This window comes from Eumetopias jubatus, unplaced genomic scaffold (assembly GCF_037043125.1).
Source record: "Eumetopias jubatus isolate StellerSeaLion01/CBP00866 unplaced genomic scaffold, mEumJub1_p1.0 scaffold_80, whole genome shotgun sequence".
Classification (NCBI taxonomy): domain Eukaryota; kingdom Metazoa; phylum Chordata; class Mammalia; order Carnivora; family Otariidae; genus Eumetopias; species Eumetopias jubatus.
The window spans coordinates 596181-623093 of NW_028274886.1; the positions used below are offsets into that span (position 1 = coordinate 596181).

Below are 26913 nucleotides of genomic sequence, written 5' to 3' on the forward strand. Positions count from 1 at the left end.
GATTCAGTGAATGAGCAGTGAAACGGCACTGCAGAATAAAGGTGAAAAATGGGAATTTAGACAGAGGCTCCTGGGAAGAGGGCAGAGCAGGGAGCACCAGGAATCTCTGCCCACCGGGCAATGACCACATGGCAGAATCTGTCTGATGGGACTATTTGGGGATTGTGGAGTCGGCTGAAGGCTTGCAGCTGTCCAGGAGAAGTAGTCAGTTTTGGTCTCTTCTAGCTCCCAGCACAGAGCAGCTACCCAGCCATGCGGCAGGCAGCTGTGCACGTGTTTCTGGGGCAGCCTGCAGACGCCAGGTGGGCAAGAAGCACCCCGTCCTCCAAAGAGCAGGAGTCTAAGCTCTGACCACTGCCGGCTGCTTCTGATCACACAGGTGCAGACACAGAGCCTGGCGGCCCTCGCTGTCGGCCCTCCAGCTCCACTGACTCCAAGGGCATTGGAAGGGCGAGGGCCCCATTGTCCCCCTTCTGGGAGCCAGACATTAAACACTAGAACATTCTAAAACAACTGCATATATGGAAAAAAACACAAAGTGACTGTGGGTGCCCAAGAAAAAGCTCAGAAAAGACCTGAAAAGACATTAAATGTACACCTCAGACTGATAACCCAGCACAGAGACAGTCTATAATCATAAAAAATAAGTAAATCAACAAATAAATATAATGACTAAAACCCCAGCAAGCCCGGAAGAAGGGCGAGAATGGACTTCCAGAGGTACATCATTACACTAAAAACAAAGTGTTCAATAACAAGGCATTAAAAACAAAACAACAACAAAAAAAGTATGGCCCATTTATTTTTTTTTTTTAAGATTTTATTTATTTGAGAGAGTGAGAAAGAGCATGAGAGAAGAGAGGGTCAGAGGGAGAAGCAGACTCCCCACTGAGCAGGGAGCCACATGTGGGACTCGATCCAGGGACTCTGGGATCATGACCTGAGCTGAAGGCAGTCGCTTAACCAACTGGGCCACCCAGGCGCCTAGTATGGCCCATTTAAAGGAACATTGTAAATCAACAGAAACAACCCCTGAAAAAGACCTGATGTCAGATATACAAGACAAAGACTTTAAAAGGAAAGTATTAAGGATGTTTAAAGAAATGAAGATGTGGAGAATGCCAAGAAAACAATGTGTGAACGAAACGTAAATATGAAGAGACAGAAAACCTCAACAGAAAGCAGAAGAAAGTCAAGAGCTGAAAAGTACGATGACTGAAATGAAAATTCCCCTAAAGAGATTCAAGGCAGATCTAACCACGCGGAAGAATCAGCAAACCTGAACACGGAACAACGGAAATGACCAAGTCTGGGAAACAGAATGAAAACAGGTGGAGGAAAATTAAAAAGGTCTGAGGGAGTGCAGGACGCCAAGGTACAAACCAATATAGGTATTGTGGGAGTCCCAGAAGTGGAAGACAGAATGAAAAGGGCAGAGAGAATATGTGAAGAAGTAATGGATGAAAACACCCCAAATCTGATGAAAGACATGCATGTAAACAGTGAAGAAGCTCAAGCAAATCCAAGGAAGATGAACTCAAAGAGACCCACATAGAGACACATTATCATAAAAGTTTTAAAAGACAAAGACAAGGGCGCCCAGGTGGCTCAGTCATTAGGTGTCTGACTTTTGTTTCGGCTTAGGTCATGACCTCAGGGTTGTGAGACTGACCCCCACACTGGACTCCACGATCGGCGCAGAGTCTGCTTGAGACTCTCATTCTCCCTCCGTCCCTCCCCGCCACGTATTCTCTATCTCTTTCTCGAAAATAAATAAATAGGTCAGCACTATTTTTAATTTTTTGAGGCACCTCCACACTGTTTTCCAAACTGGCTGTACCAACTTGCATTCCCACCCACAGTGTAAGAGGGTTCCCTGTCTCCACAACCTCTCCAACATTTGTTGTTTCTTGCCTTGTCCATGTTTGCCATTCTAACTGGTGTAAGGTGGTATCTCAATGTGGTTTTGACTTGAATTTCCCTGATGGCTAATGATGATGAACATTTTTTCATGGGTCTGTTAGCCATTTGTATGTCTTCTTCAGAGAAGTGTCTGTTCATGTCTATTGCCCATTTTTTTGACTTATTTGTTTTTTGGGTGTCAAGTTTGAGAAGTTCTTTATAGATCTTGGAAATCAGCGCTTTGTCTGTAGTGTCATTTGCAAATATCTTCTCCCATTCTGTGGGTTGCCTCTTTGTTTTGTTGACTGTTTCCTTTGCTGTGCAGAAGCTTTTTATCTTGATGAAGTCCCAATAGTTCATTTTTGCTTCTGTTTCACTAGCCTTTGGAGATGTATCCTGAAAGAAGTTGCGTGGCCAATGGCAAAGAGGTTACTGCCTATGTTCTCCTCTAGGATTTTGATGGATTCCCATCTCACATTAGCTACCCTATGACCCAGCAATTGCACTTCTGGGTATTTACCCCAAAGACACAGATGTAGTGAAAAGAAGGGCCATATGCACCCCAATGTTCATAGCAGCAATGTCCACAATAGCCAAACTGTGGAAAGAGCTGAGATGCCCTTCAACAGATCAATGGATAAAGAAGATGTGGTCCTTATATACAATGGAATATTACTCAGCCATCACAAAGGATGAATACCCAACTTTTACATCAACTTGGATGGGACTGGAGGAGATTATGCTATGTGAAATAAGTCAAGCAGAGAAAGTCAATTATCATATGGTCTCACTTATTTGTGAAACGTAAGGAATAGCAGGGAGGACGTTAGGAGAAGGAAGGGAAGAATGAAGGGGGGGAATCAGAGGGAGAGACGAACCATGAGAGACGATGGACTCTGAGAAACAAACTGAGGTTCTAGAGGGGAGGGGGGTGGGGGGATGGGTTAGCCCGGTGATGGGTATTAAGGAGGGCATGTACTGCATGGAGCACTGGGTGTTATACGAAAACAATGAATCGTGGATCACTACCTCAAAAACTAATGATGTACTGCATGGTGACTAACATAACATAATAAAATAAAATAAAATTTTAAAAAATTAAATAAATAAATCTTTAAAAAAAAAAAGACAAAAAGAGAATCTTGAAAGCAGTATGAAAGAAGCAAACCATCACATACAAGGAATTCCCAATAAGGTTCTATGCAGATTTTTCATTAGAAATAGTGGAGACCAGAAGGCAGTGTGGTGATACAAAGTGCTCAAACAAACACACACCCATGTCAGCCAAGAATCCCATATCCAGCAAACTGTCCTTCAAAAATATGGGTAAAATCAAGATATTCCCAGACAAACAAAAGTTTAGAGAGTATGTGTCCCACTAGACCTTTCCTGCAAGAACTGTTCAAGGGAGTCCTGCAGGTAAAAGAAGAGGGTACAATAACTCGAAACTACATGGGGAAATAAAGATCTCAAGAACGGTGAGAATACAGGCAATTATAAAGGCAAATATTATTGTAGCAATGGTTTGTAACTGCACTTTTTGTTCTCTACATGACTTAAAAGAATAATACATAAAACCTAGTATTGTTGTAATTTTGGTTTGTAACTCCAAATCTTGTTTTCTACATGAAGAGGCTGGGTGCATTTAAAAGAACTATTCGTTTACATTTTTAGTCACAGACCGTATAAAGATGTAATTGTGTGAAATCAGCAAACATAAGGGGTGGGCACAGAGCTATAAAGGAGCACAGCCTTTGTATGTTATTGAACTTAAGTTGGTATAAATTCAAATTAGAGTGTTATATCTTCAGAATGTTAAATGTAATTCCCATGGTAACCACAAAGAAAACAGCTATAGAATATGCACAAAAGGAAACGAGAAATTTAAACATTTCCCTACAAACACCAACTAAACACAATAGAAGACAGTAATGTAGGAAATGAGGGACAAAAAAAATATATATATAAGGCACACAAAAAATTGAACAATGACAGAAGTTAAGTCCCTTCTTTTCAGTAATTACTTCAAGTATCAATGGATTAAACTCAACCATCAAAAGACAGATTGGCACAATGGATAAAAATACATGATCCAACTATATACTGTCTACATGCTGAGACTCACTTTAGATCCAAAGACACAAAGAAGTTGCAAGTGAAAAGAGCTATTCCATGAGAATAGTAAGCAAAAGTGAGCAGGTGTGGCTACACTAATATCAGCAAATAAAATGTGAAACCAAAAAAGGTTATAAGAGACATTATATATTAATTAAACGTTCAATAAGGCAGGAAGATACGATTATAAACAACTGTGCATCTAATGAAAACCTGTAAAAATATATGAAGCAAAAACTGATAGAACTTAAGGGAGAAATAGCTCAAGAGTAATAGAGACCTTAATATTCCACTCACAATTATGGCTAGAACAACCAGACAGAAGTAAGTAAAGAGAAAACTTGGCAAAATAAGCCAACTAGATCTAACAGACATGCAGAACATTCCACCCAAAAACAGCATACACATTCTTCTCAAGTGCACACGGGACATTTCCCAGGACAGACCTTATGTTACAAATGAAGCTCCAACAGATCATCATACAAAGTATCTACTCCAACCACAATGAGATAAAGAGAGAAATCAATAACAGAAAATTCACAGAACTGTGGAAATTCAACAACTTTTAAACAACCAATGGATTACAAAGAAATCACAAAGGAAATTAAAAGATACTTAGAGACAAATGATAAAAAACTTGGGAGGTGCAACATAAGTGGTGCTAAGGGGGAAATTTAAAGCTATAATATATGCTTATATTAAAAAAGAGGAAAGATCTCAAATCGATGACGTAACTTTACAACTATGGAACTAGAAAAAGAAGACTAAACTAAACCTAAAGCCAGCTGAAGGAAGGAAAAAATAAAGATTAGAGCAAAGATAAATGAAATAAAGAACAGAAAAACAATTTTAAAAGTGAATGAAAGCAAAAGTTCATTCTTTGAAAACATCAACAAAACTGGCAAACCTGTAGCTAGTTGGACTGAGAAAAACACAAAAAAGAAGACTCAAATTACTAAATTCAGAAACCAAAGTGGGAAAATATTACACTTCAACGGAAATAAAAAGGATTAAAAGAGAATACATTAGTACCCATGTGGCAAGAAATTGGATGAATGGATGAATTTCTAGAAACACAAAACCTACTAAGAGTAATCATGAAGAAATAGAAAATCTGAATAGACCTATATATCTAGTTAAGAGACTGAATCAATAATAAAAAATCTGACAGAGAAAAGCCCTGGGTCCAGTGACTTCACTGGTGAAATCTACCAAAAATGCAAAGAAAGACTAACATCAATCCTTCTCAAACTTTCAAAAAATTAGAGAAGGGACATCTCCTAACTCACTCTATAAACCCAGCACAACCCTGATACCAAAGCCAGACACAGACATGACAAGAAAAATAAAGATCAACATTCTTGATGATCACTGATGCAAACAAAAATCTTGTAATACTAGTGAATAGAATTTAGCAAAACATTAAAAGGATTATACACGATGACCAAGCAAAATGCAAGGTTGGTTCAACATGTAAGCCAATCAATGTAATACATTATATTAACAGAATGAAGAAAAAAATCCACATGATCATCTCAACTGATGCAGAAAATGCAAATATTCAATACGCTTTTGTGATTGAGGGAAAAAAAGCAAAAGCATTCAATGAAACTAGGAAAAGAAGGGAACTACAGGGGGGTCTGGGTGGCTCAGTAGGTTAAGCGCCTGCCTTCCGCTCAGGTCATGATCCCAGGGTCCTGGGATCGAGTCCTACATTGGGCTCCCTGCTCAGCGGGGAGCCTGCTGCTCCCTCTCCCACTGCCCCTCCCCCTGCTTATGCTCGCTCTGTCAAATAATTCAAATAAAACCTTAAAAACAAAACTGGGGGGGGGGAACTACATCAACATAATACAAGCCATACATGAAAAGCCCACAGTGAGCACCATACCAGATGGTGAAAGACTGAAACCTTTTTTTTTGGTCAGGATGTCCACTTTCACTATGTCTATTCAGCTTAGAACATAGTACTGGAAGTTCTAGCTACAGCAATTATGAAAGAAAAAGAAATAAAAGCCACGTTATTGGGAAGGAATAAGTAATATTACTTGTTTGCAGATATGATCTTGTATATAAAAAACACTGAAGATTCCACGAGAAGATTGACCTAACAAATGAATTCAGCAAAGCAGCAGGCCACACAGTCAACATACAAATAGCTGCATTTCAGGGGCGCCTAGGCGGGGTAGTTAAGCATCAGTTAAGTGTCCAACTCTTGGTTTCAGCTCAGGTCATGATCTCAGGGTAGTGGGATCAAGCCCTGTGTCTGGCCCTGGGCTCAGGGTGGAGTCTGCTTGAGACTCTCTCGCCCTCTCCTTCTGCACCCCCCCCCAAAATAAATGAATAAATCTTAAAAAAAAAATCAGTTGCATTTCTACACACTACCAATGAACAATCTGAAAAGGAAATTATAAGAACAATTCCACCTACCTTCAAAAATAATAAAATATTTAGGAATTAACTTGAAAGACTTGTACAATAAAAACTGCAAAACTGATGAAAGTAAAGAAGACATAAATAAATGGAAACACATCCCATATTCATGGATTGGAAGACTTAATATTGTTACAATGTCAAGAATACCCAGAGTGACCTACAGATTCAATGCAATCCTTTATCAAAATCCCAATGACATTTTCTGCAGAAATAGAAAAACCCTCTTAAAATTCATATGGAATTGCAAGGGATCCCAACATCTAAAACAATCTTGGAGGAACAAAAGAACAAAACTGGAAGAATCATACTTGATTTTGGGCGCCTGGGTGGCTCAGTTGGTTGGGCGACTGCCTTCGACTCAGGGCATGATCCTGGAGTCCCGGGATCGAGTCCCGTATGGGGCTCCCCGCTCAGCGGGGAGTCTGCTTCTCCCTCTGACCCTCCCCCCTCTCCTGCTCTATCTCATTCTCTCTCTCAAATAAATAAAATCTTAAAAAAAAAAAAGAATCATACTTGATTTTAAAATTTACTACAAATCTACAGTAATCAGAATGGTGTGGTGCTGGCATAAAGACAAACATACAGACCAGTGGAATAAAATGAAGAGCCCAGAAACAAACACTTGCATAGATGGTTAAAATAATTTTTGATGAGGGTGCCAAGACCTTCCACCGGAGAAAAGAGTCTTTCAATAAATTCAATAAATAAATGATACCAGTGCAAAACTGGTATCCACATGCAAAACAATAAAGTTACCCTTCCCTAATACCACATATAAAAATAACTAAAAATGTACCAAAAACCTAAATGTAAGTCTTACGACAACAAAACCCTTAGAAGAAAACATCGGACAAAAGCTTCATGAAACTGAATTTGGTAGTGATTTCTTGGATGTGACACCAAAGGCAGAGGCAGCAAGAGAAAGAACAGACAAATCGAACTTCATGAAATTTTTAAATTGTGTGCATCAAAAGACACTATCCAGAGTAAAAAGACAACCCAAAGAATGGGAGAAAATATCTGCAAATCATAGATCTGACAAGGGATTAACATCCAGAATATAAAGAGAACCCCTGAAACTCATCACCACCACCAAAAAAACATTCAAAAATGGGAAAATGACTCAAATAGACATTTCTCCAAAGATATATAAATGGCCAAAAAGACATGAAAAGATGCTCAAGATCACTAATCATTGGGGAACAGCAAATCAAAAGCCCAATGAGGTCCCACTTCACACCACACACTCATGAGGATGGCAATGCTCAGAAAAGGAGGAAACAGAGGATGTGGAGAAATGGGACCCCTGTGCGCTACTGGTGGGAAGGTAAAATGGGGCAGCCGCTGTGGGAAACGGTACGGTGGGTCCCCCAAAAGTTGAAAACGGAATTACGATTTGATCCAGAAATTCCACTTGTGGGTATAGACCCCCCCAAAATGGAAAGGAGGGTCTCGAAGAGATATTTGTACCTCCAAGTTCGTAGCAGAATTATCCCCAATAGCGACCACGTGGAAGCAACCCAATGTCCGTGGATGGTTGGATGGATGGATGGATGGAGGCAGAATGTGGCCTATCCATCTAATGGAATATTACCGAGTCCACTGCACCTGCTACAACACAAATCATCCTCGAGGGCCTGGTGCCGAGTAAAACAAGCCAATCCCAGTAAGACAAAGACTGCATGATTCTAGTTACATGAGGTACTTAGCCAAAAAAATCTCAGAGACAGAAAGGAGAATGGTGCGTGCCAAGGGCTGCAGGGAGCAGGTAGGGGGAGTGAGTCTTTAATCGGGACAGAGTTTCAGTTTTATGATGTGAATGGTGGTGATTCCTGCGCAACATAATGAACATATTTACGGCCACTGCACTATACACTTAAAAATGTTTACGATGGTAAATTTTATGTTACGTGTATTTTGCCATAACAAAATGAAAAAAATTACAAAACATACAGGAATACTTAAAGAAATGAAATTATAAGTGGAAAGAATGCCTTTAATCAATTCATTTTTAAGATATTTAACTTTAATATAAATAATTTCAAATTTGCATTAAACCACTACATGTTCTATTTCTTTCAGGCAGCAAACTAAAATTTTATCTTCCAACATGTAACTTAATAACAACCACAGCCCTCCTGGAAAAGTATAAAATATTATCACAGATAAATTATAAATTAACCCATCAACCTCTACTTAGTGGCTATTGTAGAATATGGCGTCCTCGCCTTTTGCTAAGGAGAAGGGTTATGTTTTTCAAATACATATATTCACGGGAGAAAAAAGTCTATCTGTGAACATTTTAAAACGAATACATATCTGTATCTATCTCTATAAAGGCAACATTTGTATTTTATTTTTCTTTAAAATTATTATTATACTAGACATTTTTCATTTAAAAAAAGGTCAGAGGTAAGCTGTATGTTAGGAACTACTGTGTACAGATCTCAAGCACGGCCATAAGTCATTATCACAATAACAATAACGCACACTCCGGTTTTATCTTTACATTATAATGCGTATGTTTAAACACAAAAATATTTCAAATCTGGGAACTTTTCGCCCTGATCTGAAGACATGGTCTATACAGCATTCTTGCAATTTTGATTATGGAGTGTTTCTAGAATAGAGAATTACAAAAGCCCAGAGCCCTGCCCCTGGAAGTATCCCAGGAAAGATTTCAAGCGTGGTGGCATATTGCCTTTATGTGTCTGAGGTACCAAACCTTCACTGTCCCGAGTGGCATGAGTCTCTCTTCTATAATGCCCCCTCCATGGAGAATTGTATTTTAAGATCAGAGAAGTAAAAGTAACTTGGGAAGGAGGAAACAAACTGAAATTTTCAAACATGCGTGTAAGAAACAGAGGTTTGTGCTACTGGTGTTTTCTTTCCGTTCACTCATCAAACCATTTTTTTTTAAGCTTTTATTTATTTGAGAGAGAGAGAGAGAGAGCACAAGCAGGGTAAAGGACAGAGGGAGAAGCAGGTTCCCCGCTGAGCAGGGAGCCTGATGTGGGACTCGATCCTGGGACTCTGGGACCATGACCTGAGCCGAAGGCCGACCCCCTTAACCGACTGAGCCACCCAGGCGACCCTCATCCAGTCGTTTTCAATGATATAAATTCTGGCCGTTTTGCTAATTACTTGGAAGGCACTTACTAGATATTTGGTTCTCTGATTTATTTGTGAGGTACAACATCTAAACCAATCCTGACAAGTTTCCAAAATATTTCCCCTAGTATTGCAAATATTGATCAGGTGAAACACTGTAATTTAAATTGAATTCAAGGGAAGGGCTTGGCACACAGCGGCCTCGTGGACATGGGACAGCAGGACCAGCCGCTGCTCAGCCTCTTGCATTCCAAGCACTGGACAGTCAGCAGTTAAGTCCTCGGACCACAGCCATCTAGAGCCCTCGCGAGGCCGTCAGAGAGCCCTAAAAAGAAAGCTACCACTCGACAGATAAGACAGGCTTCGTCATTTGACTGCGATGCCATTCAGTGTTCAAAACACAGGTGGGTGGTGTCTCTTGAAAATCAACCCATTTTAAGAATAGAGAGGGGTATATAATGTCAATGTGCCTAGGGTACATCCTGTGGGAAGAGGAGAGTTCATTCTACTCTTTCCAGTATGCACTCGGTTCCTAGGCAGAGCCCACAGCCCGTGTTAGAGGCTGGGGCCAGGAGGAGAGCTGAGCGCGCCTTTCACCGCAGTTGTCCCTGGTCTAGTGCAAGAGCCAAAAAGGGACACACGCAGTGACACACAGTGCGCCACCGGCGCACGCACGGACGGGCAGGAGCGCAACGGTAGCAAAGAACAGAACAGAAAAGGAAGTCTTCTGAGTATCAGTTCTTAAACTGGGTCTAAGATCCAGGAGCTCCGCAGACGGCCCTTGATGAAAGGGATCTGTGGACCACGGCCCCCGTGTACGGCCAAAGCTCTGCTTCTGGAGACACACTCACTTTCTTTCTCATCTTACAGTCACTGTGAAGTGACTTCTTCAAATATAGTTTGTCAAGTAAAATCTGTTCTACACTTTGCTGCATTTAGTAGGTGTAGCTGGAAAAACCTATTAATAATTACATAACGGCATCAATATACAAAATACTATGGAAAAGTATTTTTTAAGAAAAAAAAACATCAGGCTTCCACGATCCCACTAAAAATGTGTTTCTGAGAAACAACTTGGAAGAGTCAGAAGAGTCACACTAGTGTTTACGTCAGAAGGAGAAAGACTGTCACACTTCGGAGCACTTGTAACCACTTCAGTTTATACAGCTTCTCAGCAATGGTGACCACAGCCTTACAAATGTTCAAACACAGCCGGCCTCTGACGGAGCTCCCGCACAGCAGCCCGCGTACCGTCATGAGCGTCTTTACCACACGGGACGGTATGCAAGTACTGTGCTTGTGCGCTCGATTCTTCCACAGGAAAATGCCCGGGAAGGGAGCTGCCACTTGGTCCCTCTGTTTAGAACCAAAGCAGCTGTTCAAAGCAGAGGTAACAATCACCTGAGAAATAAATCCTCCAAGAAAACGGAGTTCCCCTTTGACTTTTATGATTTTACAGAACAAAGCATCAACATTCAAAAGAGGAGTATGTGGCCTCTCTGCATCAACTGTTTTGTACTTGAATTTATTTATAGCTGAACTAAAATGTCTAACTTCTGATCCATTGAGAGATGGTCTTAGAATCCAACCCTGAAAGACACTGTTGGATAGAGAACAACGCTCACTCCTATTTCCCAAATATGGTCCACATGGCTTATCTTTCAATTATATGTTAATCTAGGAGTTACAGCCACAACCTAGCAAATGGAGTATATAATTTGGATAAAACCTGCCAGTTGTTGACTCACACACTTATCATTTAAAGTATGAAACAGGGGCGCCTGGGTGGCTCAGTCGGTTAAGCGGCTGCCTTCGGCTCAGGTCATGATCCCAGGGTCCTGGGATCGAGCCCCACATCGGGCTCCCTGCTCAGCGGTGAGCCTGCTTCTCCCTCTCCCACTCCCCCTGCTTGTGTTCCTGCTCTCGCTCTCTCTCTGTAAATAAATAAATAAAATCTTTAAAAAAATAAAAAAAAAGTATGAAACAAATAAAATGATTCTCTAATGTGAACTCTGAATTATCTTCATGTATCGTGGCAATTTCCATGCTTCTCTCCCCCCGACCCAGACTGTGAGCTATGTAACTATGGTGTTGACCTAGATCTTCTGAGCACCAAGCGCAGAGCAGGCACCCATATTTGCCCAGTAATTGAAGAAATCAAACAGTAGAAACACGTGGAGCCCCCCCTCTACTCTCCAGCACCCCTTATCTTTGCACGCCGTGGGAAGCCAGCAGTCGGCTGTTATTCTAAGCTGTCCTAATCCGTGGCATGCCTTAGAAGCACTCCTTTGAGGCACAACCTGCCTGTAGCTGCCCATCATCAAGTGACCACCAAAGTACAAATGAGTACACTTTTATGAGTTTGAAACTCTTCCTAGGGGTCCTTACATATGGACATCTAAACATTACCTATGCACACAGATCCTTTAGTACAACATTTTCCCACTGTGTCAAACTCCAAGAAAATAAGGCATTAAAAAATAGACATGGGGCAGCTGGATGGTCCAGTCGATTAAGCATCCAACTCTTGATTTCAGCTCAGGTCATGATCTCAGGGCCGTGAGATCAAGCCCCGTGTCAGGCTCTGCACTCAGCAGGGAGTCTGCTTGAGATTCTTTCCCTCTCCTTCTGCTCTTCCCCCCACCACCCCACTTGTGCTCTCTCTCTCTCGCTCATTCTGTAAAATAAATAAAATCTTTTAAAATACGTAAATTTTGTCAGTCTTTCTATTATTATAAGGCTTTCTAAACTGCAAATAAAAGGTTCAATACAATTTCATTTAAGAAACTTAAGTTGGTTCTCCCATTACTTTTCTACAACTATTTAATCATGTGAATTCATTTTGTCTATTTCTAGCACAATTATGTACTGAAGAACACACAATATCTATGCAGTTTCTTTTCAATTCTGTAATAACAATGATGGACTTTAAACATTAAACTTTTTCTAATACTAAGAAAATTATTGTAAAAGATAGCTCCTTACCAATCTCATAGAATACAGAATAAAGATTGGGAAGATGGGAAAGAAATTATCTCTGAGTCACTTTGTCTCTCGGTTTCCTTCTCCTTAATGTTACACGGTTTGCAAAGATGAAATTTGCTCTGGGGAGGGAGAAAGCAAAATGTCACCACGTGAAGCTGTTTTCACAATAGTGCACCCCTCTTAACAAACAACAGAGATCTGCTTTTTAGAAAGGATAGAGTATTTTGATTGGAAAAGACCTGAACAATGATGAGTGTGCTATGGTTTGCAGAAGAAATGACAGCAGAAAGTACATATAAAGAACATTAAATGGGAAGGCGATGTTAAAGGCCTAGGAACACTGATAATATTTCAAACTGGCTACAGTTTTAAACTCTAAACTTCAGGGAGAATTGCTAGGTCCTGAACAATAAGCAAATCAATTCTATCAATAATAACATGGATCATTTCTATCACTCGGGATGTCATGCAGTGAGCAGCTGGGGTTACCCTGACATTATAGGGTAAGCAGCGGACAGTATTCACAATGTGCATAATTAGATGCTGCTCAGGCAACAGAATACATAATATGTGAATTGCCACAGGACACCTGAATTAATTCGCTCTGATTCTTATTTAATTACTTAGGCTGATATACACTATGTTTTCTCTCCCTTGTAGTTCATACTCTAGAAAAGGAATATATGCAGATGTCACTTCTTTAAACGCTCACTTAATACTGGTGATTTCCACTTTCCAGTTAGAAAGCCAGTTATTTAGCTGGTTTTTCCTTTCCTCCTTTTTGAAAGATGTACACAAAAAATAAAGCTTTTTCTCCTAAAATAATCCGGAATTCACTATGAATGTATTTAAAAGGAGTGAAATAAAATCTTGTCAGAAACACTAAATGGAGGCCACGAAAGGCCAGGACTGTTCCCATCAAGAACATGCGGTAACTCACATGAGCTAAATAGAAGTTCAGAGAACTACAAGGCCGCCATCAGATCCAAATCCTGAGAGAAAATCCTTGTGCCCTCTCCTGGCTCTGGAGGTGACTGTGCCATGTGGGGTACTTTTCCTCACTACAGAAACTGGAGCTCACAGTGTTTTCTTTCTCCCCTGTGTGCTGCGTGCACGAGCTATAGGCAGCCCGAGCTACCTGCACCTGACCCGTACGGTTTGGGGACGCAGTGGGATGGGAGCAAATTCAGGTGACTGCCTTCATCCCAAGCAAACTGGAAGTCTAGAGGACTCTTTTACGTACACCAATATTACAATCTCTCTTCTAAGCTGAAAATCCTTAAATGGCTTCTTCCTTCTTCTGACAAGACCTTCAGGAAGGAGCCTGGCTACCCTTCCCCCACATCTGCACGCTCACTCACATACAGTCTCACACGCTCGGCCATGCACACAGGTCACGCACTGTCCCATGCTCAGTCACGCACTGTGTGAACTGCGCTTTGCAGCCTGGCTGTGTTCAGCCAAACTCTCGCTCCCTCGCACTGATTTCAGGGGGATTCCACACATTGTCTAGCAGACATTTCCAACTCTTACCAAGTGATAAGCAATATAAATCTGTGAAACAGAAAGGAAGTAAGCAAATATTATTCCAAAATATTAATAGTGGCTAAGTTAATAACTTTTTTTTTAATTTTATCCATTTTTTTGACAGAAGAAAGATTTGAGAGCGCACAAGCAGGGGGAGTGGCAGAGGCAGAAGGAGAAGCTGAGCAGGGAGCCTGATGTGAGGCTCAATCCCAGGACCCTGGGATCATGGCCTGAGCCAAAAGCAGACACTCAATTGACTGAGCCACCCAGGCGCCCCCTAAGTTAATAACTCTTATCGTACTAAGGAAGCCCTTTGGAAAGGCTTTTTCTCAAATAATGCTAAATTGTCCTTAATTAGAAGATGCTTTCTTCATAAATATTTTTACAAAAACACATAAAGATCTCGGTATTCTCTCCAGACCTCATTATGCACTGCCTCGTCTCCCTCATCTGTTTCCATGAACACCTTGAACATACTGTTACCGAAGCACTCGTAAAAATAAAGTTACAAAGCAATGGCCAATGACTATCTCCTCCACAGGCATCCTCATTTTTACATCCCCATAATTTCCTCATTATCTGGCATTAGCAAGTGCTTTCTCAAATGATGACAACTGCTCACTAATCCTGGTACGTGAACAAGAGGGAAACGAAGCAGACTATACCAACAGAAATCTGCAGCAATTAAAAGTAAACTATAGACATATACTAAAACCCCTTAAGGATTATATATATATTTTTAAAAGATTTTATTTATTTATTTGACAGAGAGAGACACAGCGAGAGAGGGAACATAAGCAGGGGGAGTGGGAGAGGGAGAAGCAGGCCTCCTGCTGAGCGGGGAGCCCGATGTGGGGCTCGATCCCAGGACCCTGGGACCGTGACCTGAGCCGAAGGCAGACGCTTAACGACTGAGCCATCCAGGTGCCCCCACAAACCCCTTAAGTATTATGAAGCATTTATAATATCAGCTGTTAAAATCAAAAGTTACTGAGTCCTCCAAATCTGATTGGGGAGTCACTGGGGAGAAGGGACTTCAAGCTATAGCAAAACACCATGATCGTGCAAAGAATCCAATGAAGCACACACGTGTACATGAGCAGATGCACAGCCATCCAGTCAATACAAACCAGGAAACAATGTGGGTATCACAGTCTATTAAATCCTATCCAAACTCACACTGAACTAGTGAAAGTACTTCATCTTACTGGCTCGTAATATTTTCAGGGAGAAGGACTTTCTCCAGAGTAAATGTGCTAAACAAAAACACTGTACTGAGTATATCCCACAGAGACCGGATGTGGGAAAATTTAAGAACTTGAAACATTCTCTAGGCTTTCCCTTTTCAGTTCAAAGCTTCTGTTCTCATTTATTCAAATTTAAGATTTGCTGTTTTTAACGTATAGACACAATGAATATCTTTGTATTTAACACAAGATTTAACTTACCCTGGTAAATGTGCCTTCAAAACTATGAATATCCAGTTGTGGCTTCTGGGCATACACATAAGCACTGACTGAAAAAAGGTCCTGGAATACAGAATATCTGAATTAATTACATTATAATTAGACAAAATTACTTGGAAATTTTTCAATCACCGACTAATATTTTTCATATGTTATGTACCAAAAGTGATGGTTGGTTTTCCTATACTTTGTGTGCCAACACTAGGTTAGGATGGAGGATAACTAAGGGAAATAATTTTTAAGCTCAACAGAGGTGTGGCAATTTCTCTTGGTTCTAAAAGACTACTACTTAATGATAGGTGTATGTCGAGCACTTGGGAGTTGCTCAAAAGCTCCATGTTGCCTGGGGCTGTCCCAGATTCCAAGTTTAAAGGTGGAAATATACTTCGTGGAGTTCTGTCATACTGTGTATGAGTACTCAGGAGTTACATGGGTACCCAAGAATTTAGTGGGATTTAAATAATCCTCACAATTCCGCATAAGATCTATAAAACAATTTAGCAAATTCCTAAATTTACTTGCATGTTTTTCTTCTAACAGCTACTGCATTTGCCATAAACAGCTGACTTCCTTGAAGCTATGAACATACTGCATTTCTCCCATGTGCCTGAAGCACATCCCCACGATCTATATTTATAAAATTGTATGGGAAGGCTTTAACTATTCACACATCACAGCAACTTTCCCAGAACTAGCTCTGAAGTAGAAAAAAGTCGTTTAGATTACCCGACTCACAGGCAACAGGTAAATGCTTAAACAGTAAGTCTCTGGACATGACACTGAAGCACCTTATTTTAAGGCAATTTATAAAAGTACATCTGTTGATTTATAAATTTTAGTTTTTAAAACTCTATATAATTTTATTAAAATAATGTTATAATAGGTGAAAATGTATTGATAACAAATTTTACTTTTTTAATGGTGCATGATTATGTTTACCAGAAGATCACAAACAATTTATAGTACCAAAAAGTTCCTTGCCTGTATGGACTTTAACCACCAACACCCACACAGGATTCTGACTGTACTGCCTACTAGACAGCCCAAGGGCGAGTGACTTCCCATTTCTTCTGTGTGGTGATCCCACACATCCTAACGTGACCGGCGTGTAACTGACATTAGGAGACAAAACTCCAAAGCACACAGGTAGGAAGCATACCTGAGTTCACAGAGGGAGGATGCAAATGATCATGTGGATGTAGAGTGACCTACTGAATTTGTTATAATCTAAATATGCTCCTGTATTTTTCAAACTGATTCATGTGGACACAAGTAATATTCTTAGTGGGTGAGTTACATCCACAAATGGAGATGATACTGGAGCCTTTCACAGTAAACTATCAGAACTCTTTTAGTTCTTGGTATTTCAGTTGTTTTAAAATATATATATCTATTCTTAATTGGCTATCAGAAAGCTGGACAAGTACAATGCTATACGGAAGTTTCAGAAATCTGTCCTTATTACAGGCCTGAAATTTAAACAAGACCCACATCAGCTAGGAGGGAAAGAACCCCAGCCCGCTGCGTCCCCATGCTCCTCGCCAGGGCTGCTGCCTGCCTGCCCTCAGGACCCTGAAGCCACAGTGCCCTGGCCCATGCGCTGCCCGCATTGCCAGTCTCTCTGCTGCCCTCTGAAGGAAGACTAGGATTCCTTTTCCGTTTCATTAATAATCTACGCGTTAACAATGGGCATCACGTACACCTGAAGATACCTGAAGGCATTTGGGGTCTGTTGAGTCCAGGGTTCCAGATGATGCGACTTCCAGGCCATGCTGTGAGAGCTGTGCTAAGACGCAGCATCAGCCCTGCTCCAAGGAGGGCTTGAAGATACCTGAAGGTGCTCAACTGGAAAGTGAAAAGAGACTTCTAAGTTTAAGGTAAATTCTGTAATACAAATGCAGGTTTGATACAACAATCTAGTGACTATTGAAAAAACGAATGTAAAAAGAGAAAACTAGCCACTCACACAAGAACTCGTCAAACTCAAGCTCACTGCACAGCAAGGTAAAAGCTGTGGATGGAGGGCCAAGCTGGTGTCTGAACAGGGTGGGCTTCCCAATGTGTCCTGAGAACGAGGCACCGCCCTCCCCCATCTCCACCGTCCCCTCAAGCCCTCCTTGGAGCAGGGCTGATGCTGCGTCTTAGCACAGCTCTCCCAGCATGGCCTGGAAGTCCCATCATCTGGAACCCTGGACTCAACAGACCCCAAATGCCTGCACTTGACTCTAAGCTGGACCCTACGTGGTCTGCCAGGGCTGTTTCAAGCATGGCACGATCAGCGCCAAGCTGAAATCGAGGAACAGGCTCGCAAACAGAGCTGGGACCTGCAACAGGTGCAAGAATTCACAACCCCTGGAGGGAAATTAGCCATTAAAACAAGCCGGATGCTGGCTGGGCCATCTGGTTTATCTGAGCTGCCCACGATCAAGGGCCCATGCTCTGATGGGCCATATGAAATCAAGATGCTAGGGGCACCAACTTGTGACCCCTGCCCAAAGCTGCAAGAGGGAGGTCCATCCCATGCTGGTGACCCTCCACAGCCCCATCTGTCTTGGGAGTGTCTGGCTGCTGTTAACTTGTGGTTGGCATTCCAGATCAGCTGCAGTTTGCAACAGTGGACCACAAGCCTGAACCCACTTCCCTCACCTCCCCCTGTATGCACCTGAGAGTAAGGTAGTTTGATTAGTCAGTGCCGCTGCCCCAGAAAGTACATGATGTCTGTGGGCCATTCCCCAGATAAATAATGGGGACAAAAGCGGTGGTGGGGTACATAAAGCCATTTTGAAATGGTTTGAAGATTCAGATTTCCTCTTGACCAATTCCTAAACATGATGTGTCTTCAGGATTAAGTTGTATAAAAGTATTTTCTGGTATGGGGAACCTGGGTGGCTCAGTCTCTTGAGTCTGACTCTTGATTTTGGCTCAGGTCATGATCTCAGGGTCATGGGCCTGCATAAGATTCTCTCTCCTTCTCCCTCTGCCCCTCTGCCTCCACCCCCCCCACACTATCTCTCTTTCTCTAAAGAAAAAAATAATTTCATGTAAAAAATGCTTTGTGCTTCTTCTTCTTCTTCTTTTTTTAAGATTTATTTGAGAGAGAGCAGGAGAAAGAGCGAGCAGGGGTGGGGGGAGAGGCAGAGAAAGAATCTCAAGTGGACTCACCGCCAAGCACGGAGCCTGATGTAGGGCTCAATCTCATGACCCTGAGGTCCCTCGATCCCTCAATCTCATGACCTGAGCCAAAACCAAGAGTCAGACACTCAACCAAATGAGCCACCCAGGCTCCCCAAATGTTTTGTGCTTCTTGCATAAAACCCTTTCAGCTGAAAGTCTGGGAAGACAACATGAAGACTCCGGGTGGCATAACACTGGGGAGGAGCAGAGGAAAGAGGGCACTTTTGCTTCTCACAACTGTCGGCAGGCTCTCCAGTCCAGCAGGAAACCCTCCTGCTGCCAGTGACTGGCATCTGAGATTCAAAGGGGCTGCCAGGCGTACAGCACGTCTGGCAGCTGGGATTTCTCACTTGGACATGGTGGTAAAAGGTGAACGGTACTGTTTTAACGGGCTCTGGCCAGGGCCTATACGAGGCAGACCTGGCAGCAGGCATGCAGACTGGTCTCACCCGGCTGCGTGAGGTCCCAGAACAATACTGCTAGCACTTCTCCTGTGAAGACACCTTGGCTGAGGCAGTAGGCTGTGCAGAAAAAGGAACGCAGACTTGAGAAAGGCCTGCTCACAAGCAAGGCTGGCCCTTGGGTGAGGTCTAGAGATGTGGATTTCAGGAGCATTCCCACCATTCCCAGATAAGAAAGACTCACTGTGCCTGAATGATTTATTCAAGCAGCGTGGTTTATACCGAACATAGGCTTCCTTCTGGGAGTCTGGCACCTTGACATGTGCCAGACAGAGGAATGCCTCCATGAGTCTCTCCTGTGTTTCCTTGGTAGGCACCATCTCACTTGTGTTCTCGTAACGTGCTGCTGGGGGTGTGCAGCACGTCCTGTGAGGGTCCGCTGGGAGGCGCTCCGGAACCGTGCGCCATGCTTCCTCCAGATTCACCCCAGGGCCTTTCACTCGGCTGTCTGTGCCCTGTGTCCAGTTGCTAAAATCAATCATGGTCATGAGGAGGACTATGTGCTGAGTCCTGGGGGATTCTCCCAGGTAATCATTAAAACTGGGGGTGGTCTTGAAGGTCCCCCAAAACAGAGAGTTTACCATTTTTATAGTTCTCATTTTCATTTTTTGTTATTTGTTATATTTTGGGTTTGCCTCAGAATAAATGTTTTAGCGTGGCTTCCGCACTTAGAAAAATCACAGACTTGAAGGCATGAAGACTCAGAGGCCAAAGATGGGGGTAACCACAGCGGCTGAGGAGCGACGGGGGACGTGGAGACCTGAGGTGGGAGAGTGCCTCGGAGGGGCCCTAACTCCGGCATCCTCTCACCCCGACCCCACATGACCCACATGCGGGGCGGCTTTCCAGCAGTCCAGCTGAAAGAAGTGAACAAAGACCCCCAATTGCAGGGAAGCTAGAGCTCAGAGTTCGACTTCAGCCCAGTGAACTACCAAGTAGAACAAAACCAAATTCAAAACACAGTACCCTTTAGAAGACCATAAGGCAATCCAGAGTGTCTATAATGTATCATTAGAAATGCTGAAGACACCATCCAAACAAACTTCTAGACGTATGAAGACATAAGAACACAAGATCCAAATTCAGGAAAGAATTCAATCAATAAAGACGAATTCTGCGATGAGCAGATATCAGAATTAAGAGATGAGAATTTCAAAGCAATGTCAACATCTCAAAGAATTAAAGGGAAATCTTCTCCTAAAGCAATGGGAAACCACAGTACAGAAAAAAATATATGTTTAAGGAAAAAGAACCAAATGGAAATTCTAGCGTTAAAAAAATACAATATCTGAAGTAAACTTATTAGACGAACTTAACAGGAGATTGGAGATGAAAGAACAGAGTCAGTGAACTTGAAGAAAGATCAAGAGATAATGAATCTGAAGACACAAAGAAAAAAGATTTAGGAAAGGATATGGTTGCAGTACCACTGACAGGGTATCAGGAGATCTAACGTGCTTACAACTGGGTTCCTGGAAGGAGTGGAAAAAGAATGCGGAAGGAAAACTATTTGAAGAAATAATGACTAAAAATATGCAAAATATGTTGACAGCCCAGACAGATGTATGAAGCCTAGAAAACCCCTAGGCAGATAAATAAAATTAAAAAAAAAGAAAGAAAGAAAAGAAAACCCAAGGTAACACTGCTAAAAAACCAAAGAGCAATCTCAAAAATACCCACAGAAAACGACATATTACACACAGGGAACAACTATCAAAATAATACTGATTTCTCATTAGAAATAATGGAAACAGGAGACAGTGGAACAAAACAGAGTGCTACGGGGTGGGGGGGGAATATCTGTCATCCAAGAATTCAATATTCAGCAAAAATATCCTTCACAAAAACAAGTGAAATAAAGATATTTTCAGATAAATAAGAATGAGAATTCACTATAAGCAGATATACACTACAAGAAATGTTAACAGAAATTCTTTAGGCTGAAGGGAAATAGTATCCAGTACAAATTCAGTCTTTAGGAAGGAATGGTGAGGAACAAAAATAATAAATCCTGTTTGTCCACTTAATGTTTCCTTAAAATACAGATAAAACATCGGAACAGTTCATATGCAGACATAGTGCATATAAACGTACATGCGTACAGAAAGGGCACAATACGCTTTCAGCATAAAGGACAGGCAGGGGAAATGGACCCATCCAATGACAAGGTTCTTACATTTTATGTCAAGTGACACAATTTTAACTTTCCACAGCACACTTTTAGTTAAATGCATAATATGATCTCTAGCAACTGCGAAGAGGTATAGCTAAAAAGCTAACAGATTAAGTAAAACAGAATTCTAAATATATTCAACTAACCTAAAACTGCGAAAGGAATGTCTGAGACACTGGAGCTGTGGGCAGCAGTGGGAGGAGACAGCCTGTGAGGGAGGGTCAGGAAGAGAGAGGGCAGGGGGTGGTCTTGCTGCCAAGGTCTCTAAACAGCAGTGTTAGGCCAAAGCGGTGGAAGAATTATCCTTCAACAGGAGAAGGAGCCATTCTTCATCACAACAGGTCAAAGGGAGAAAAAATAAATACCAGTACGCATAGTACTGTTCATGTACTGGCGGGAAATAGAAGGAATTTCCACTCGCTATAATCCCTTTCCTCTGTAAGACAAGCTCCTGCGAGAAGGATCACACACCTGCCCTTCTCTCCTCACGTGACCTTACCTTGCAGGGGGAAGGGGTGATTAAGGGCAGGTGTAGGAGGAGCCGCGGGAGAGCTGAGAAGACGGAAAACACTGGCCACTGGTGATAGGACCACAGGTGGTCACAGACACAAAACAAGGGCTACGGACTATCTTATCTGTGGTGATGGTGTCAGAGGTATACTGAAGTGTACAGCTTAATGATGCGCAATTCATTGTCTCCAAAACTTACCTCAATGCAAGTGAAAACACACACATAAAATGATTACAGGCGGTATTAAGGACCGAGCTAGAAATGGTAGTCACACATGCATGCTTCCCACCTCTGGCCTACGTTCTCAGAGATGCAGAACAATCCATCTTCCAGGCCTATTTACGTTTTTATTTCAGCAATCATGTCTTTCTAAGAGGTCTACTTTCCATGTGATCTTTTTTTCATAGCTTCTGTTTGGACTGTAATATCCTCTCCAATTTCTTAAAATGTATTAGAGATTTGTATTTATTGTCTTCTATTCCTGGAAACCCCAATTTATCTAGCCTTGTCTGATCTCCTCTGTTCGTGGGAGCCTCGAATGGTGGGCTGTACATCAGGCTCTATCGCTTAAAGAAAATGTTCTTTCACAGAAAACAAGCAACAGCCTAAAAATGATAGAGCTTCCTTCATTTCTAGAAAACATGGATTTCGCGGTTTACGTTTCATTTCCTACTTTAATCTAGGTGGGTGGGGAGCACACAAATCTTCAAGCGGCTTAGACTTACTGGAAGAACAAGTGTGAAAGACCTGATTCTCGTAAAAGTGGTAACCATAACAACCCCAGAGGGAGCATTCTGCTCTGAGGGCAGCCAAATCCTCCAGGAGAACTAACTGAGAAGTTTTAGTGTGCACCACCCAGGAGGAAGTACGAGAGGAAATCAAAGAAACTCACCAGAAAACAAACTGCAGAAATGGTGCAGCAGAGACATCGCACACCCCACCGTCCTCCCCAACTCTCGTTCAAAGACAGGACTCCCAGGCCTTCGACGGGCATATGGCCCCCGCTGCAAAATGCAGCCCTCTCCCCGCATTCTCTCCAGCCAGCTCGCGCTGCGTGGGGCGGAACACGACGAGACGTGCTCTGGCAGGAGGGCAGCAGTCACGTGGGACACAGGGGAGCGTCACCTATCGATGATGACACAGCTGCCTTCTCAGCCTGGGACCACCCACCTCTGGGCTGTCAAGTGAGGGGAAAAAACTTCTCTCCTAATTTGTGGTGCAGCAGTTCAGGAAACAGAAACCACTCCCGATCTCAGAAGCAGAAAGGGATTTAGTATGTGGAGTGAGGTCCTTCCAAAATCACAGGCAGGAATTAGACTCATGACTGAACCTCCAAAAATTACTCTCAGAATATGACCAAAATGGCCCTCTCCATGGGAAATACCCTTGAACTACTGAGTTCAAGACACACTCATTGAGTCTGACTCCAGGGCGCAGAGGCCACTGACCACACAGCACCTGCCACTTCTGCCCGTGACACTGAGGGTGGCCCCTGCCAGCAGAGAACGCCAACAGGGCAGAAGGAGACCTCATCCCCATTCCTGCCCTAGAAATTCTTGGAGAATCTGACTTGGGAAAGCTCATTCACACACCTTCATCAGGGCCTGGAAAACACACACTGATGAATTTTCAATTTTCTAGAGAACACAGATGCTACACTGGATAAAGCATGGAGAGAGCAGCTCACCACAGCGGGTCTGCTATTGCAGTTTACAGAGTATACATTAACTAATTAAAAGTTACTTTCAAGTTAAGTCAAGCTGGTTTACACAAGAAAAAACCCACACCGTGTGATAACTGTGGACTTAGGGAAATAGAATGAGAATGTTTAATAAGCAGGCAAACGACTCCTGGGATAAGGCAGGTCTAAGAACCCTTCATCATTTAAGTATTACCCTGTCGAAGTATTTTTCAAAAAATGAAGCTCTCGCATAACAGACTACCTTTTGATACATGGAAATAAAGAACAATTCTAGCAACAATCCTCATTTCTACATGCATATGAACATTCAGAGGAATGCGTTTCATTTAGTATATTAGACATCAAATGACTGAATAATGGCACAATAATGAGAATGTCATTCGAGGCTTTTCACGATAATTTAAAAATCATTCTGAAGTTTTCAATAACGTAGGAAAGCCTCTGCTATTAGGTCAAGGGCAACATTTGTTCGCATCACTTAAAGGTCATTAAAATACATCCTTAATCATAACATGTGGTTCATTACAAATAAAATTGCATTTCGTTCAATAAAACTAATTAAATGTAAATGGTATTGTTTACTGCTATATGGATCTTTTGAAATAAATCAGCAAGTCATGATTTATTGTGACCTCATTGTTGTTAATAAATTTGCCTGATCACAAAAGCCAGAGACACGTTTCCCAAATATCTACGGGTGCTGGAGAAGCATGCCTTCCAGCCACCTGTGTGGCAACGAGAAGCTGAGCCTGCCGTCACAGGGTCTGCAGCACAGTTATTATCAAATGGCTTGTTCCGATTTTAACGGATCACATCGTGAGATCAGGGAATACAACAAAATCGGAGAGGGTATTCTTGGTGGTATCCTCGGTTCTTTAAAGCTCTGAGGTTTGCAGGTTTACTGCTTGGTGTCACAATGCTAAACTGATGATGCGACAAACAGGGAAGGACACCAAATATCCCCAAATCCATTACATCAGAGACAGAGAAGTCAAAGTGAGTGACAGGGGAAGAGTAAGCTGTTAAATGAAAAACCAAATTGCCGTGCCTGAATCCATAATGAAATTGGAGCTTTTTTCCCTATGAAATCTAGCCATATGTGCCAAATTATATGAAGCTACAAAAAAATTGATTAATGAACCAGAAATTCAGTTAAACTTCCTTTTTTCTAGAATATACTGCTTTTTGATTTTATGGTCATATCAAAACTTAAAATGTTTTCATTTACGAGTTACTTTACCTAAATGCTTATTCAAACTCTCTATCAAAGTACATCAACCATAAAATTTTTTAAAAATTAGCATTATATGAACTGTATACTATAACTCTGTAACTGTTTTTGAAATTTATACACACCTGTCCCTAATAAAAATGAAGAAAAGATCCTTATAATATTGAGCATAATAAAATGTCACTTCCTGTGGATCATGGCCAATAGGACGCTCAAAGGTACAGATGATAACAGAGCGGGGTTTTAACGACTCCTCTAAGACATAACTTACATGCAGTAAAAGTGTACAACTGTGTACACCCGCACACCCACACCTGTCTATGACGTCCGCACAGCCAAACTGCGGGACACTGCCGCCCCCCTCTGCAGGATGTGCCACCCGCTCTCCCAGAGTTCTGCGTTACCATCGTCACCTCAAGTACACTTACTGGTTTGTTAGCTCGGGATTTTCTTTCAGACACATTCTTTCCAATACAGTGTTTTAACTTTGCACTTTCCTTTCTACCACTCCTAGCAAACTAAAGCTACTACAAATGGTTATCCAGTGCACTCACTTCCAACTGTCCACGCCAGTGACTGGAATTCCTGCAAAGGAGACTCAGGGTGGGGCCCCCATCTGTGCATACGGCAAACAGAAATCTTTCCCAGTCCGTTATGATTAATCATCCTTATCTCCCCCACCGGTCTAAATCCTGGAGGGTTTACTGAGAATGGACGCCAGAAAAAGAGAAACAGGGCACAAAGGAGAAACACACAACGGAGAAATAGTAGCACCAACACCTGAGTCGGCTCAAATCACATCAGGAAGCCAATAGGCTGCAAGAGCGTCTCGTGAAAAACACAAATCCATTTTCACAAATAGTATGAGAACTGTAAGCTAGATGTCCTAAGTAATACAACGACAGCACAGCTTGATTTTGCCACATGAAGAAAAGCAGACAACAAACACAGGCAGTCTGAGTGAGTCTCGGGAAGAGCTGAGAAAGGGGGGGACCAGAGGGCGGATTCGCGGGCTCCAGCACCATTAGGCCTGTGTCACACGATGTGATACGAAAGAAGCCACTTGACACTCACTCTTACGACAGCCTTGTAGCCACACAGATGTGGTGACGTCATGAACCTTCCTTCTCTGGGAGTCCATGTGCAAGCGACGCTTTAATAAGTATAATACCAGAAATACTAATGACCAGTCTCTTATTTCCGACTGACAAACCACTTAAAGTGGTCAAAATTATAATATTGGGAGGAGAACAGCCTTCTGATCACAACGAAAAACCCATAAGCATAAAGGAAAACAAATAATTACCTAAATAAAATTTAAAATATTTACATGGGAAAAGATATTCTAAGGCAAAGAAGTTCAGAAGCAACACACACTTGGCAAAGGTAGGGAGAGACAGGCACACTCATGCACTGATGTTGACGGTTTAAAACGGTGAGACCAATTGAGAGCAATTTTAAATTTTTGCTAAAATAGTGAACTATTCAGTGCGTGGTACTGCGACTGGCTAACAAGTTGTTTTCTTAAGTTTGATTTCCCACCCACAGCTTGACTCAAAATAAATGCTACATTGATAGGAGATCTTACTGTAAAGCAGGGGTTGTTTTCAAAGTAATCATTTAAAATATAATCATGGAGTGGAAACATTCTAAACATAAGACCAAAGGCAGTAACCACTTGATTTTTACAAGTTGTTTTTACTGAAACACATCTAACCTCTAACACATGCAAGTTCACGGTGCACACCAGGACACAGCTGTGCCGAAGCATGGCCGTCACTGCAGCCGGGGGCCTGGGCACAGCCACCAGCAGGCAGACTTCCACGGGGACAAAAGAAACCATCAAAGAAAACACTCAGACAAGACTTAAAGAAACGGCAGACTGATCCATGATAAACAAAGTGCACATAAAGACCTCTGAACACACACAACAGGAAAACAGGCAGACACCACAAACAGAAACTTATGAAACTAAAACACAAGAAACAGATTTTCTTAGGTAAGAGGTGTCTTCAACCTCACTAAAAAATTAAGTGCCAATATAAACACAAGTTATAGTTATCGCATGGGAAAGACGGGCAGGCCACCAAGAGATGCGCATGCTGCTGCAGTGTTGGGGCGG

General features: G+C 42.0%; 1 protein-coding gene across 1 annotated transcript in view; it reads right to left on the reverse strand.

Annotated features, from left to right (window-relative positions):
• The window catches only part of LOC148161732 (putative phospholipid-transporting ATPase IIB), a 106302-nt gene that overhangs the window by 70421 nt on the left and 8968 nt on the right, over positions 1–26913 (reverse strand). Inside the window, exon 3 of the mRNA XM_088020604.1 lies at positions 15522–15602. Coding sequence (XP_087876730.1) covers positions 15522–15602 — 81 coding nt within the window. The remainder of the gene's footprint in view (positions 1–15521; positions 15603–26913) is intronic.